The 16,024-nt window shown below is 36.8% G+C and overlaps 1 protein-coding gene across 1 annotated transcript in view; it reads left to right on the forward strand.

Moving 5' to 3' along the window:
* The window catches only part of PIH1D3 (PIH1 domain containing 3), a 40,090-nt gene that overhangs the window by 16,311 nt on the left and 7,755 nt on the right, over nt 1-16,024 (forward strand). Inside the window, exon 5 of the mRNA XM_012645078.1 lies at nt 2,788-2,884. Within this exon, the coding sequence (XP_012500532.1) occupies nt 2,788-2,884 (97 nt within the window). The remainder of the gene's footprint in view (nt 1-2,787; nt 2,885-16,024) is intronic.

A 16,024-nucleotide genomic window follows, 5' to 3' on the forward strand; every position in this document is an offset into this window, starting at 1 on the left:
CTGGAATGCATTCTACTAAGTGAAGTATCCCAAGAATGGAAAAACAAGCACCACATGTACTCACCATCAAATTGGTATTAGCTGATCAACGCATAAGTGTACATATAAGAATAACATCTATTGGATGTCGGGCGGCGGGGGGGTGGAGGAGGGGACGGATATATGCATACACAAAGAGTGCAATGCGCATCATCCGAGGGCTGGACACGCTTGAAGTTCGGATTTGTGGGGGGAGGGGGGGCAAGGGCAACATACGTAACCTAAACATCTATACCCCCATAATATGCTGAAATAAAAATAAATAAATAAATAAATAAAAATACCATGTTTATGTGTCAAAGACCTGCTTTTAATTATTCAATGTTCTACAATTTCAGTAAAAGACAATGATCTCCCTCCAGTTATCAATTACTACCCAGACTTATTTACTAGATATTTCAAGATTATACTTAGCATTCAGTATATTTTGCAAGCAGGATTCAAGCCTTGCTTTGTATCCTTTTCAATATCATCAAATTGTAAATACTAAATTTGGAATTATTATAAAAAGCTTTTCATTCTGATTTTAAAAACCACTCATACTTTTAAGGAACTTAAAGTATGTTTATATACATAGTTGCAATTAATATTTAAATAGACTAAGCTTTAAATATATGGATATATATTGAAATAAAATCTCAATTGAATATTTAGAATAGCTAGAAAGACAAAGCCAATATTTACTAAATTACAATGTACTTTATAAATTCTTAACGACTTCTATGGAAAGTGATCTGACAACTTTTCTAATTCTAATTCTGACCACAAAACTGTCCAATACTTAAAAAAAAAAAAAACCCTATGCTTCCATCTTCTACGTCAGTTCTGAAAATAGAAGCAGTGGGAGAGTGCAGATATCTAACTAGAAAGTAGTATCCAGCTTTCAGATAAACAATGTCAAAACCATAAACCTCACAAAAAAAAATCAAAGGAAATTTTAGAACAATATTTCTGTCTGCATCCTAAGAATGAAGAGAGTAAATCTCAGGTTATGTTTACACAGTGCCCACACATCCATATGAAAGGTAAGAATTAAGTCACTCATTTGTCATATTGTCTAAAGAATGTCAAATATCCATATGCAGTAAGCTTCAAATTTGAGTAAATTTTTCACTTTCATCCTGATATTTGATGTTCTATAGATAGAACATCCATGAAAGCTTTAAATGAATAATAACTCCAGTCAAGATATGAGAAAAATTGCTTTATAAGGTTTTTTATCTTTATTTTCTACCTTATGAAAATGCATTTCAAAATGTTCCAGCGGGTAAAGAGGAAAACAGGTAAGGAACATGAACAGGCAGTTCACAAAAGAAGAATCACAAGTGGCCAAATAAAATAATAACAAGGGCCTCAGCTAAGGCACTGGCCTTGGGGAGAAGTATGAGGTCTTTGAGAATTTTGCAGGCAGATTTGGTATTCGATTAGACAAAATGGATGAGAGGAAAGCATCAAAGACGATGCTAAAGTTATTATACTAGCTTAGGTGATTGAGTAAATGGTGATGCAATAACTTTGATAGGGATTATAGGTGGAGGAGAAGCAAGCAGTGAGTTTGGCTTTGTACATGTAGACTCTGAGGTGCCTTTAGGACATCCAAGGCAAACCTATATGGTAAGCAGTTAGAAAATTGTGTCTGGAGCTCAGGATAAGAGCAGGAGCTTGCGAAAATCCATTTGGGAGTCACGAGCATGTGGATCAATCACCTCTGATTGTTTTAACCTGGCTTCACCTTTGTAAATACTTGGGAGATATTATAGCCTATTAAGAGAAAAGGGCCCCATATCAAATAGCTACTTATTGTTAGTCCTGTTCGAACTCAGAGAAATTCCTTTTTCACTCTTGGGCATTCTTATTTGCAAATGGTCAGAAGTTCAATATAGTCCTTTAGTCTTCCTATGCAGAGATTTCCCATTTCTTCATTAGGGTAGAATTAAGCAGAAAAAATAATTTGTAAAGGTTTGTTTTATGCTATATGAAGAGACAGAGTACCTTATTGCTGGGTGCTTCTATAAATCATTCTGTCCCTAGGGGCCCAAATTTGGAAAGAAGGAAAGACTTGTCAGGTGTGAGGTGAAATACCAGAAAAATCTTCCATTCAACTTTTCTGTAGTACTAGATTCTAAACACTATAATGTAGCTGTGCTGACTGCATTACTAGTTTCTATTACAACATTGTAGAGGTTGAAAAGACCATAGAGACAATTTAGTTCAAACCAACCACTCCCACAAATCATACAAATGTAGAAGCTGAGACCCCGTGAGTTTGCGACTTAACCAAGGTCCACAGTTAATGACAGAAACAGTACTAAACCTGGATTTTCTAACTCTGTGGTTTAAACTAAGCAGAGGATTTCTATCTATCCATCAAACCCTGGGTTACGGCCCCAGTATTTTTTCTGAGCCATTGTTTTCCAGGAACAGATCTTCCTTTTTTTCTTCTGCTTTTAACCGTATCAGAATTTTATTAGAATTTCCCTCAATCCATTTTATTTGTATAGCTTTCAAACAATTAAGCTTTATTTTAGAAAGTAATAACAATCCTGCTTTTCAGTGTTTGGTATTTTTACTGCATTGCTAGACTTCTTTTCCTTTATATTCTACTACATGCCTGAAAAACTGCAAGCATTTTATTTAGTCCTTTTATTTTTTTATAAATAGCATATCCTCATAAGTTTCTAGTTTTCCACTCTGTGACAGGAAATTGCTCTTCCTTTTAAGTCTCTATTATCATTGACATTTTTTCAGATATGAGATTGTATTCCAACAGCAGGTGGGAACTGAGGATATATTCCTGACATTGACAAGAAAGGACCCTTCAACAGCATGTTGTCAGGATCTAGTGGTAAGCCTCTCCTCCCCTTCCCCATTTTCTATATGATTGTTGTAGCTAAATTGACTGACTGTTGTATGTATGTATACATATATATATACATATATATATATAATATTGTAGACAAGGCTGTAAACTCTTTAAAAATAGTGTTGATGTGTTTCAGATACTAGGGGAATAGTGTGATGGACAATTTAAAATTAATAGCATGAAACCAGGCATGGTGGCATGCACCTATAATCCCAGCTACTTGGGAGGCTGAGGTGAGAGGATTGCTTGAGCCCAGGAGTTCAAGACCAGCCTGGGCAACACAGCAAAACCCCCACCTGAAAAAATAAAATTAAATAGGTAACATGTACAAAATATACTAAGTTTCCATATTTTGAATAAGACTCACAAATAAACATAATAGAATCATATGACACAATACACGATTTCTAGTCCTATTAAAACGGCTCAATGTGATTGGACTAAATTTTCTTTCATTCTAGTTCTGTCTCATGCATGCCATCTGATTGGATATTAACTTCTGATGAGTTGACAAGCAATCAGAATGAAATATTTCCTTCCCTGAATCTGTCTTTACCTTTTTTATATCTGTATTTCTTGCAATGACTCAGCTTGTATTGGGGGATTTAAAAAGGGATTTTCTTAATTTTTGGAACTTCTGATTAAAAATGCTAAGAAGACATCTAAAATGTTACTTGGCTCCCTTATCCGAATGACACTATAGCATGCTGGAAAGCATCCTTTGCCAACTCATTGTTTGTATATAATAGCAATGGTAATATCAACAGTATCAATGATACCACCTTACTTTTGCTTATTTGATGCTCATAATAATCTTGCTGAAAAATCTAGGCCTAATCTAGGAGTGTGTGATTTTGCTCATTTTGGCAACATATACAAGTGATTCCTACGTTAAAATTTTATTTTTTGAGATCAGGGGCTATGTTTCTATCTTTTTCCCTCTTCTCTTATAATACATTATAGAATACTGAGCTACCCATGGGAGATGCTTAATATTTTTTCCTTAAGCAAATGATAAATGGAATTTCTCTTTTGCGTAAACGTCAGGTTTTCTCTTATTAGCAAAATCTAAGACATTCATTTGAATCAAGTAGCATAATGGGAATAGTGACGTTAAGTACCTCGGGAGATTTTTCAAACTCTAATGAGTTAAGGTTTCAAGTAATCTTGAAGTAATTAGCTCCCAGGGTTTTACCAGTAACATTCAAATTCCTCTCTCTTAAATTACTGTAAAATTGTGTTTTTGGTGGCTAGTGTTAGGAATCGCTCTAAATTCTGGAGAAATTCTATGCCCTAAATAAATAAAAACTGTTGCTAGCCTTTCCATTTCTCTCATGCAAATTACTACTAGTTTTAATAATAAAGATATTCAGAATGAAGAATCTTGGAAACTAAATCGCACCTCGTAATAGGAATACATGATTTATCTAAAATGTGATAAGTATATACAGAAGATGACTTGATACTTCCCTCTAATGAATTTATAATCAACTGAGGAGACAAACTAACATAAACAAACTCATTTTATTTTTAAGAATTAAACTCAGTATAGACAATTGTAAGTCCTCTAGGAGTTCAGAAGGTTTGGATAAGGCATGGATACCACTGAATGGAAGTAGCAAATAAAGCATCTGTTGGTGCTATGGCACTTTACCACTCATATACTGTTCCCTTTCTCTTTCTTTCCATTATTACTCTTTATTTCTTCATTTATTCAGTCTTTAAATACCCAATGAATGACTACATAGCAAGCACTGTCTTAAGTACTAGAGATACAAAAATAAATAATAAACAGCCAATTGTTCTCAAGGAATTTACGGTAAAGGAGATGGATACCTAACAAATCATTGCAGTTCAGTATGGTAAGTACAAATTTGGAGTCATATATCAGGTACATAGTGACATAAAGCAGGAAAGGATCAACTCTGTTTGGGTGGATAGGATTTCTACAGTGGACAACATTCCAAGAAGGGCATTCCAAGCAGAGGGAAGAGCACAAGGAAAGGTATCCAGGCATGAAATAGCATGGCATATTTGAGTAAGCAGTGAGTATAACCAGAATAAAGAATAAATATTGGCAATGGTGTATTGGTAAGATGACTCTCAAAAAATATAAAAAAGCTCCAATTTGTAGCTTGATTTTTACCCTCTAGGCATATTAATGATGACATCCACCATCATTGCTTAACCTCCCTAGTAAGATTCAGAGTAAAGAGGCTGTTGAACCTATATCAAGTATTTTTGCTCAAATTTATATGCTTATCATTCCTGTTAATAATATGATGTTTAATTTAATCTAAGACAATATCAAATTATAAACATGCCATTTACTTAATAACCACACTTAAGAGGAAAAATAGGTACACTATCACATTAAATGTATGCATTGATTGTATGAGGCATCTTAATATCGGAAACATTATAATGTGGGAAGAACTGCACCTTAGAATTGGCTAAATATGTTATTTGGGTCCTGGACCTGGTCTATATATAACAATATAATCCAGAGACTTTAAGAAAATAGACCTTGCTTAAGCTGAGTAAGGTAATAGGAGTATAATCTGTTTAAGCACAAGGAGTGGTTTCGGGTTTAAAAATTTACAAGGACCGGCCGGGCGCGGTGGCTCACGTCTGTAATCCTAGCTCTCTGGGAGGCCGAGGCGGGCGGATTGTTTGAGCTCAGGAGTTCGAAACCAGCCTGGGCAAGAGCGAGACCCCGTCTCTACTAAAATTAGAAAGAAATTAATTGGACAACTAAAAATATATAGAAAAAATTAGCCGGGCATGGTGGCGCATGCCTGTAGTCCCAGCTACTCGGGAGGCTGAGGCAGGAGGATCGCTTGAGCCCAGGAGTTTGAGGTTGCTGTGAGCTAGGATGATGCCACCGCACTTTAGCCGGGGCAACACAGTGAGACTCTGTCTCAAAAAAAAAAAAAAAATTACAAGGACCATCCTTTCCTTTATTCTCCCTAGACTCCAGAAAAGAAAGCAAGATTTATGAATCCCAAATCAAAGTGATGGTTCTAAACAAAATACTGAATTAGGAATATATATGTCTTCAGCAAACCTTCCTTCTAACCCCAAAGCCAAAGAGCCCCATTATTCTAATTCTGCCTGCCCTATTGTTATCCTCTGCTGCTTTACTCCCAAGTTTGTAGCTACCAACTTTCCCTAAGCCAGTGGTTTACAGGTTTGTTTTGTTTTGATTTTAGCTGTTAAGGTTTTTCTTCAAACAAATTTCTGTGAGAAATCCCAACGTATAAGACACATAAAAGTACCACTGCCTTAATTATAAAGGTACTACCACTCATGAGGCAGCTCTTAGGAGAATGACTGGGGTTCCTTGGTAAACAGTTTGGAAGATGCTGGTCTAGTCTCTCCTTATATTACAGTTGAGAAACTAATGTCAGGCTTATAAGGTATCAAATACTCACAGAAATTAATGTAAAAATAATAGGAGAGCTAGAGGGCTTTTTCTTCCTAGGTGACACATACACTTTTCTTTAAACCTAATGAGTAGAAGGCCCCTACCTTGTTTTATTTTATTTTATTTTGTTTTTTATTGTCCCCTTCATCTTCTAGCTATAGTCTCCATCCCTCCCCACAAATCTCCCACTGTAATGGGTTTGATATACATCCTTGACTATATATCTTTGAATACATATGTTTCATTGTTTGCTATAATTTTTAAAAATTCAACAAATACTTATTGAGCACTTACTATGTACCAGATACTATGGGCCAGATACTGGATATACAGTGTTGAACAAAATAAACAATATTCTTCTTTTCTCAAGGAGCTTACTGTCGAGACATCAAGCAGTCCATAAGCAGTAGTGCAGTGGCAGCTACTAGGTGGGCTTGCCAGACTTTAATAGATTCATCCAATAAGGAAACAATGACCCCAAAAAGATAGAGTTTATTACTTACACAGACAGTATTAGCAAGATCAGTATGTGTCAGCTCCCTGTATCCGTTTGCCCACAGGAAGACATTGAACCAAAGGGGCCAAATGACAGGCAACACAAGCAACAGGGCACTCTGTTGCTGAAGAACCAACTCTAGACTGCAGCTAGCTGCTTTTATAGTTTACATCTGTACCCCAGGGGAGGGAGGTGGAAAGTCCTATGTCTTACTGGAATCAGGGAGTAGGATGAGAAACTGCCTCATGGCAGCCTCCCACAAGGTAGAGAAGCAGATAAGAAACAGCCTTGAGGCAGCTCGCAAGACTGCTTATCTTCCCATGTTCCAGGAGGATCACAGGATGTTCCACCAAGACCCGACTCTTACTGTAATTCAATTTTGCCTACATGGACTATGTGAATAGTGCAAGGTCACCAGAGGGTCATAGGGAAAACATTTCTCTACATTTAAACTATGAATAAACATTTTTGTCCTTATTGTTTTCACTTAACATGGCATAATAGTAATACTAATAGCAAACAATTTATCCAATGCTTATTATGTGCCAAGCATTTCTCTAAGAACTTTACACAGTCACTCATTAATCCCCACACCAACCGTATGAAATAGGTGCTATAATGACCCCCATTTTACAAATGAGGTTACTGAAGTATAAATAAGTAACTTGCTTAAGGTCACACATTTAGAATCTGGCAGATTTGAACCCAGGCTATTTGAATTTGATAAAAGTATACGCAAAGTGATATGAGTGCAAAGAAGAGGAAATCCAAGCTGACTTCACAATAGAGGTGGCATTTGACCTGGACAATTGAAGGACAAATAATAGTTCGTCAGGCAGCAAAGGGTGAAAAGCTATCCAAGCAGAATGAACCACATGAGCAATGGCAGAGTGCTATGAAAGTAGATGGTAAATTTTGAGAACTATTTGTGATGTTCTTGAAGCCCCAGAATGCACTGGCATGAAGTAATATAGAAGAAAAAACAAAATAAGTGGCTTAGAGCTGCTTGCAAATGCCCTTGAATGTCACATATACCACCGTGCACTGAATATGTTCCCCCAAAATTCATATGCTGAAACCCTAACTCCCAATGTGATGGTGTTTCGAGATTGGGCCTTTGGGAAGTAATTAGGTTTAGATTAGGTTATGAAGGTGGGGCCTTCATGATTTGATTAGTGACCTTATAAGAAAAAACACCAGAAAGTTTGCTCATTCTCTCTCCACCACATGAGGACATAGCAAGAATATAACAATCTGCAAATCAAGTAAAAGGCCCTCACCAAAACTCAACCATGCTGACACCCTGGTCTTAGACTTCTAGCCTCCAGAACTGTGAGAAAAAAAAATTGTGTTAATTAAGGTGTCCAGTCTAAGGTATTTTGCTATGGAAGCTAAAGCAGACTAAGACACCATGAAAGTTGGACTTTATTTTGTGGGCATTAGAGTTAGTAAATGTTTTAAAGCAGATGAATGAAATGATTGGATGTGTATTACAGAACAACTCTAGTGGTATTGTGAAGACTTAATTTGGTGGTGATTATGATAGGAGATAAGTGTGAGTTTGGGAGACTGGTAGCAGGAAAACCAGGTAGGCAATTATACTTGTCTAGATAAGAGAAGAGCCTGGACTATGGCAGTGGGGATAGAGAGAAAAGAATGGCTTCAGTAGACATTTTGGAGGTAATATTGATAGGACTTGGAAAATGGTCAAATGTGGTATGTAAGGGAGAAACAGAAGTCAGATTTCTAGTTTGGGTGACTAGGCAAATGGTGATAGCATTAATAAAGCTATGGGAATGTAATGTGGTTATGGGAATGAATGGTAAACTTAAGGATGATTTTTGTTTCTTTTTTCTCATCTGAATCTTCAATAGTTTTTTACAATTACCCTCTATTACTCTTGGAATGAGAGTAAGTAATCAAAGGATGGTTTTGTTTGCATGCTGCAGGGGTGGGATATGAAATGCAACAGAAAGAACACAAAGTTCTAGGAAAAAGATATTAAGTTTTGGTTATATTGAGTTTGAAGTGCCAGTAGGAAATCTTGCTGGAAGTGTCCAGTAGGCTGTTAGAAATACAAATCTATATGGCACTCAAGAGGACGAAAGGGACTAGAGATGTTGATTTTCAGAGTTGATGGTGTTTGCTCTCTGCAGGAGTTAGAATATACCACCACAGATCGCTGGTTTTGCATCAGGCTTGGAATAAAGAGGAACTGATTTCAAGTATTGTGTATCTGTGTGTGTGCGTGTGTGTTCGCAGAAGAAGGTTGAGAGGGATGCTATGAAACTTGCAGAATGGGGCTAACTGGGGACAGAATAGGTGGCCATTGGGATGGGGTCAACAATCAGGGACAGAGTTCAAACAGCGGCATTGTAAATTCTTACTCCAGTTTTAGGCCAAGTATTGAAAATGAAGAGGAACTGGATCAGTGAAGTGAGGTTGGGATTGTGGCTTTAGAGATACCAACAAAGATAATGGGTGAAGTAAAAAATCTGTCAGGTACCGGACCTCTTGGGATCCAGTTGGAGAGTGTGGGAAAAGAAACTGTAGGTATCACAAGATACCTAGTAAGATAGCCTGGTTTCTCCATAGGACTATTTGTGGCCTGAAATGAAATGGGTACATTGGGGAAATAGGTCAGTGGATTCCCATTTTCACCCATGAGTGTTGAACAGCAGATTATCTCTAAAATCCAAAAATGAGTGGGGCCAGCCAGGGTTATTGGTATTCTGCCAAATTGCCCACTGTTTGTTCTAGGAGAGGGGAAAAACAGCTGGCAGATAGCTTGATGCTGTTTGAGCAAGAACGGATACATAATATTTTGGTGTCCTACTTTGATGGATTTATATTGATAAGGGGACATTCCGATGTGACCTAAAAAACAAGTCACTAATCCTGGTTTTCATTGTCATCTCCTCCCTGGGATATGAACCTTCCCCCATCCCTAAATCTCACTGAGAATGGGGTAAGAGTCAGGGATGGGATAAGAAGTCAGTCACCATCTGGCTGACACAACCAGGAGCCACATTTTTATCACACGTTTTTATCTCAGAAAGGGCTATCAATCATTCTGAAGAAAGTGTCTGCTCATCCTCTAAGAATTCACTTGTTTCTGGAATGGTCTCCTTTTCAAATCCTGATTTCTCTCTTAAGGTTAAAACAGTTATATTCATTTACTTCTAATGAATAAATACATCTGGTTGCTTGATAATGAAATGGATTTTCTTTTCCACTTAAAATTCTAGAGGATGGACACCTGTTTTTGTAATTTGGGGAATTTTTGGTAGGCTTCCTGATTATACTGACCTTGTTTGATTGGTTATATATCAGACCATGTGGCAGGGAAAAGGATATTTGAGCTGTAATATGATTCTTTATTATCAGTTCCAGGCAGCACAGTAAACCTTCAACTAAATTTCTAATAATTCTCTCAATAATATACATACCTTTATAGTTAATATCATAACAATCCTTCATAATGGTGGTGGTGGGAGGGAGAATGAATACTTCCCTAAAAGTTAATCTAATTGTATAGACTTAATATATTTCTGATTATGAAAATAATATCCATTTAAAATTTTAAACAATACCGAAATTAGTAGTTAACAATAAAAGTACCCCATAATGAGATAGAGATAGTGAGATGGTGGGGAGAGACTTAATTTGGAAAGAGAGTTTGAGATGGGCTTAAGGTCAGGGAGGGAATAAGGATGAAGGATGTCTTATACACATTACTTGGTAATAAATCAGTAATTTCATATTTCGATGATGTCATTTTGAGGAGTTTCCTTAAAACATGTAAATCGCATGGTCCAGAGTCCTTGAGTTGGAGCTGGCAAAAACTTCTGACTCCATGTGAGCAGATTTGCAGATTGACCTTGGAAAATACTACTACTTGAGGAGTGAATAAAGAAAGAGGAAACTGGGAAGGGTATTCAGAGATGGGAGGGAAACCATAATAGTATCTACTGAGGTAGGGAAGTAAAGCAGGATTAGAATGAAGAAGGAACTTTTAGATTGTCAGTTAAGAAGCTTTTGGTGATCTTTGGAAGAGAGCAGCCTCAGTGGCACAGCAAACGCTGGACTGAAGAAAGCTGAGAAGTGAATAGGACGTGAGGAAGAGAAGGCAGCAAATACAGATTGTTCTTTGAGGAAGTTTAGCAGAGATGAGTAGAAGAGCAAGGAGACAGATGATTGTCGAGATGGAGGCAGGATTTAGGGGAAGTTTTGAGGATGGGAGAGACTTAAGTATGTTTTTCAGCTGATGACAACAATCCATTTGTTCATTCATGTAATATTTATTTGTTCCTACTGTGTGTCACCAGAACTAATAAATAGTAAAAACGTAGTCATGGTATAGGTCCCTAAGGGACTTTCGGAAAAAGGTGGAGGCATTTTTGGTTGTTACAATGAGTATAGGATGTTATTGTCATTTAGTATTCAAGGCCAGGGATGCAATAAGAGGGACAGTCCTCAAGAATGAAGAATTGTCCTATACCAAATGTTACTGTTGCATCCCTCCAGTTTAGAAACACTTACTAGAAAAAGAAAGATTGAAGATATGAGGGTGACTACTCAGCAGCATTCCACCCTGTTGACTACTCCCTTCTTCTTGAAACATTGTTGTCTCTTTACTTTAATGCCCCCTTCTCCTGGTTTTCTTCCAAAATCACTGGACATTCCTCCTCTCCTTTTCTCCCAAATCACTGGTGCTTCCTCTGCTGCCTTAAGTTCTCTGGAGCTTTGACCTGTGTCTTTTTTCCTCTATTCTCTTTGCATGTAGTCCCATAGCTTTCAATACCATTTATCTCTCTAGTCCTGACCTCTCCCATAAGCCCTAGATTGATATAACTAGCTACTTACATGGCAGCTCCCATTTGTTTAATAGGCAACTCAAACCTAACATGTCCAAAACAGAACTCTTAATTGCTTTCCCCCAAACTCTTTCTCATTCATCTTCCTCAAGGCAACAACATTCACCCGGTTTTGCTCGAGCTAAAATCCTAAATCACCCATCATTCCTCTTTCCTTTATACCTCATATTCAATCTTTTAGCAAGTCTTACTGGCTCTATCTTCAAAATATATTCTAACTTCATCTAATTTTCATTACTACCACAACTGCTATCATGTTACAAACCACTAGCATCTCTACCTGGACCATTATGATTCTCTTCTGACTCATCTCCCTGCTTCAACTCTTGCTTCCCTATAGCCTTTCCACACAGAGTATAAGAGATCTTCTTCAAACGTAAATCAGATCATGTCATTTCTTTGCTTAGAACCCTCAATGGCTTCCTACTGCACTTAGAACAAAATCCGAACTCCTGATCTTGACCTATGAGGCCCTGTATGATCTAACTCTTACCTACCTTTACAGTTTTATTCAGTGCCACATTTTCTTTCTTGTTTGTTATGTTCTACTCACCTTGGCCTTCTTTTTCTGATCCTTCAATATGCAGGTTATTTCCCAATTCCTTGCTATTCTTTCCACCTAGAATGTTCTTCCTTCAGATAATGATAATTTTATCTCCTCCTTTCCAATAATTTTACCTCCTATTTCATATTTAATTGCATCAGTTAGTACCTCCAGAACTATATTATGTAATAGTAGTGAATACTTGACATTATTTCTTATTTCTCATTTTAATCAGAATGGTTCCATGTTTCCTCATTCAGTCAAATACTAACCTTTGGGTTGTGTGTTGAGGCACTGTTCATCTATTCTGATTTTAAGAGTGCTAAGCAAGAATGGATGATAAATTTGATCAAATGCCTTTTTATCATTTGTGGAGATCATATGATTTTTTTTACTTTTGATCTATTGGCAAATTATATTAATAAATTTTGTAATATGGAACCATCCTTACATTCATTCATTCATTTACTCAATGAATATTTGTCAAGTGCCTATTATGTGCCAGGTACTGTTCTAAGCATTGAGGATACCCTAGTTAACAAATCACAAATATCACTGCCCTGACAGAGCATACCTTCTCAAGGGGGAGAGAAATAATATAAATACATAAATCGTATTGTACATTATAAGGTAAAGAGAAAAGGAGAAGGGGGAGTGATAGGGAGTACTAGCATTGGTGGTGGCTACAATTTTAAATAGTGTGATCAGGGATGGCCTCACTGAGAAGGCAATATTTGAGCAAAGACTTGTGGAAGTGAGGTTTGGATGTTGGAAAGGTTATCTAAGTGAATATTTAAATCACCAAGATTTAAGACAGGAGGTAATGTTAGAAATATCAATAGACAACAAGAAACTACTCTTAAAGAAATCCGGGGGAGTGTCCTAGGAATTGGTAGATGATTCCAACAAGAAGGGTAATGGGTGATATAGTGGGAGATAATGAGATTTTTTATTGTGTATATTTAAGATATATACAACATGATGTTTTTATATGAATATACATAGTGAAATGTTTGTTACAGTCAAGCCAGTTAATATACTCGTCGTTTCAGGTAGTTACTTTTTGTGGGGGGATGGGTAAAAACACCTAAAATCTACTTTCTTAGAAAATTTCCAGTATACAGTACAATATTATTAACTATGGTCCTCATGCTGTGCTTCATATCTAGAGATTTATTCATCCTAACTAACCCAAACTTTGTACTCTCTGATATGCATCTCCCCATCCTCCACCCTACCTCTAGTAACCACCATTCTACTCTCTGTTTCTATGTATTCACCTTTTATTTTAAATATTCCACATATAAGAGAGATCATGCAATATTTTTCTTTCTGTGTCCGGCTTTTTTCACTTAGCATAATGGAGGATGTGAGATTTTGTTTTAAAACTGGAAGGAAGGAGCAGAGCCATTGATATGAGGGAGACAGGAGAAAATAACAGGCACCAACTGAGAGGACTACAAGGAAAGCAGTGTCATGGGGGAGGGATCCAAATTTCAGTTAGACTGTTAAGAAATTAAAGAGAATATTCAAAGAAGCTTAATAGATAAGAGATGATGTACTGTGTGTTCCAGAGGACCTAATGGAAAAGGTTCAGGATTGGATGAGGGATGGGAAATGCAGACAGAATAGAAGATATGAAGATCCATATGGTAATTATTATGTGATAAGAAATGATTTGGTAGTCTGAGGCTTCTTGTGGTTATTGACAAATAGAGATAAAAGTATAATGAATTTAGTTCTGGTGGTCTCAAGACAGATAATGGTGGTGAGGCTGTGAGTGTTCAGGGGCTGAGGGTGGGTGCCATTGGAGGTATGGAGGAATGCTCTTACTCCAGAATGAGCGGAGCTTACTCTTTACTCTTGTGACAGGAGAGGAGTCTTGAGTCTAAGAACTATTTAAAAAAAAAAAAGACAGTATTGGACCATTGCAAAATGGTAACATTATAGGAAATTTATCCATTAATTTTAAAAGATGATCTATTAGTTTTGTGCCCTAGTTTTGGAGAATACATACCTCTATATTTTTATTCTTCAGAGGTAAATATTTATATAGTTTCAAAGTAGGGATCCATTACCTTTAACCTTTTTTTTTCATTTTTATATAGATTATCATTGTTCATGAGAGTTTTTATGAAATACTTAGTATGGCTGCAGTGGGAAAATATCTCACACATGTTTCCATAGTTAAACAATGGAAAATTAAATCACTGAAGCAATTCAGAATAAAACCTACCCAAATTTTTTCTGTTAATCAAAATTTCCTAATGTTGTTGCCTTTCAATCAGAAACTCAAATAGTTTTAACCTCTTTCCTAAGAATCAAATTTATTGGAGGTGGTTGCTATATTTCTGTCAAATAGAAATATTTGTACAATATCTAGAACCCATAAATTATTTTAGAATATCTTCCTAAGTATCAACCCAAACCCTTCTTAAGAAGCAAAGATAGTGCAGACCAGCCAAGTTACATATAAGATTTGTTTTTCATTTATTCATCACTTCTGGTGGTGATAAAGTGACGGTTCAAGAGGAAACCTAGAATGGATGCCCTCCATGGAACACTTGCTATTTGAACTTCTCGTGTCCATTTTCAATCATCTTGCAATATGACCAAAGACACTAATCTGAGGAGCTGGGAAGCCTATGGTAACTGCTTACAAATTATAGGAATACGATGTTTTAGGAACCATCTTGTCATATAAATCTCTCCTAAGAACAAGACAGGAAAGAAGAAATTTAAAACTCACAGTGATAATCCCTCAAAAATGACTTCCTACAAAGGCTTTGGTATAGTATGCCAGCTCTGTTACAACACATATAGGGAATAAATGAAGGCCCATGAAAACAATTTGTAAGCACTTTGACCTACCTTTACCTCTCTCCAGGAAAGCTTCAAAGTAAATTCCCAGAGACAGACTGAGTAGTTTTTGACTAATTGCCTGAAGACAAGCTGAATATGGGAAGGAGGGATCTTACAAACCTTAAATTAGTGGAGTTTTTCCTGTTACTTTTTATTTACAAGGGCAAAAGGCTGAACTAAAGTTAGTGATGGGTACTGTGGTAGTCAGCTTCCAACATGGTCCCCAATGATTCTGATCTCCTGATATGCTTCCTTTTGTATAGTTCCCTCCCATGTTCAGTAGGGCTGACCTGTGTAACCAACAAGATATTTTTTAAAATGAAACAGTGTGATTTATGAGGCTATGTTTTTAAAAGGCTTCTGCTTTGATCTTTTGGATTATTCACTCTGGGGAGAAGACAGCTGTTGTGTTATAAGGATGCTCAAGAAACTCTATGGAGAAGTCCATGTGGTAGAGAGCTGAGGCCTCCTGCCAGCAGTCATGTGAGTGAGCTACCTTGGATGCAGACTGTCTAGCCTCAGTCAAAACTTCAGATGTCTGCAGCCACAGCCAATATCTTGAATACAACCTCATAATGGACCTTAAGACAGAACCACCTAGCTAAGCCACTCCCAAATTCCTGATCCATGGAAATTATGTGGGATAATATTAATTTTTTTGAGCCATAAACTTTGGGAGGGGCAAAAATACATAACCGATAAACAATAAATAACTAATAAGTGACAGAACCAGTCAAACCAAGTTTGACTCCAAAGATTGACCTCCCAAAAGGTTGAAAGTTTCCCAATGAAATTTTTAGCAGTTTTTCTTAGTTTACCTATTAATATTAAAATAATTCATTCTTTGAAATGAATTTAATTTGCATCTTATGTAAAGAAAGGAACATCAGGCCGGGCGCGGTGGCTCACACCTGTA

This window comes from Propithecus coquereli, unplaced genomic scaffold, assembly GCF_000956105.1.
Source record: "Propithecus coquereli isolate 6110/MARCELLA unplaced genomic scaffold, Pcoq_1.0 Scaffold104, whole genome shotgun sequence".
NCBI classification, from domain to species: Eukaryota; Metazoa; Chordata; class Mammalia; order Primates; family Indriidae; genus Propithecus; species Propithecus coquereli.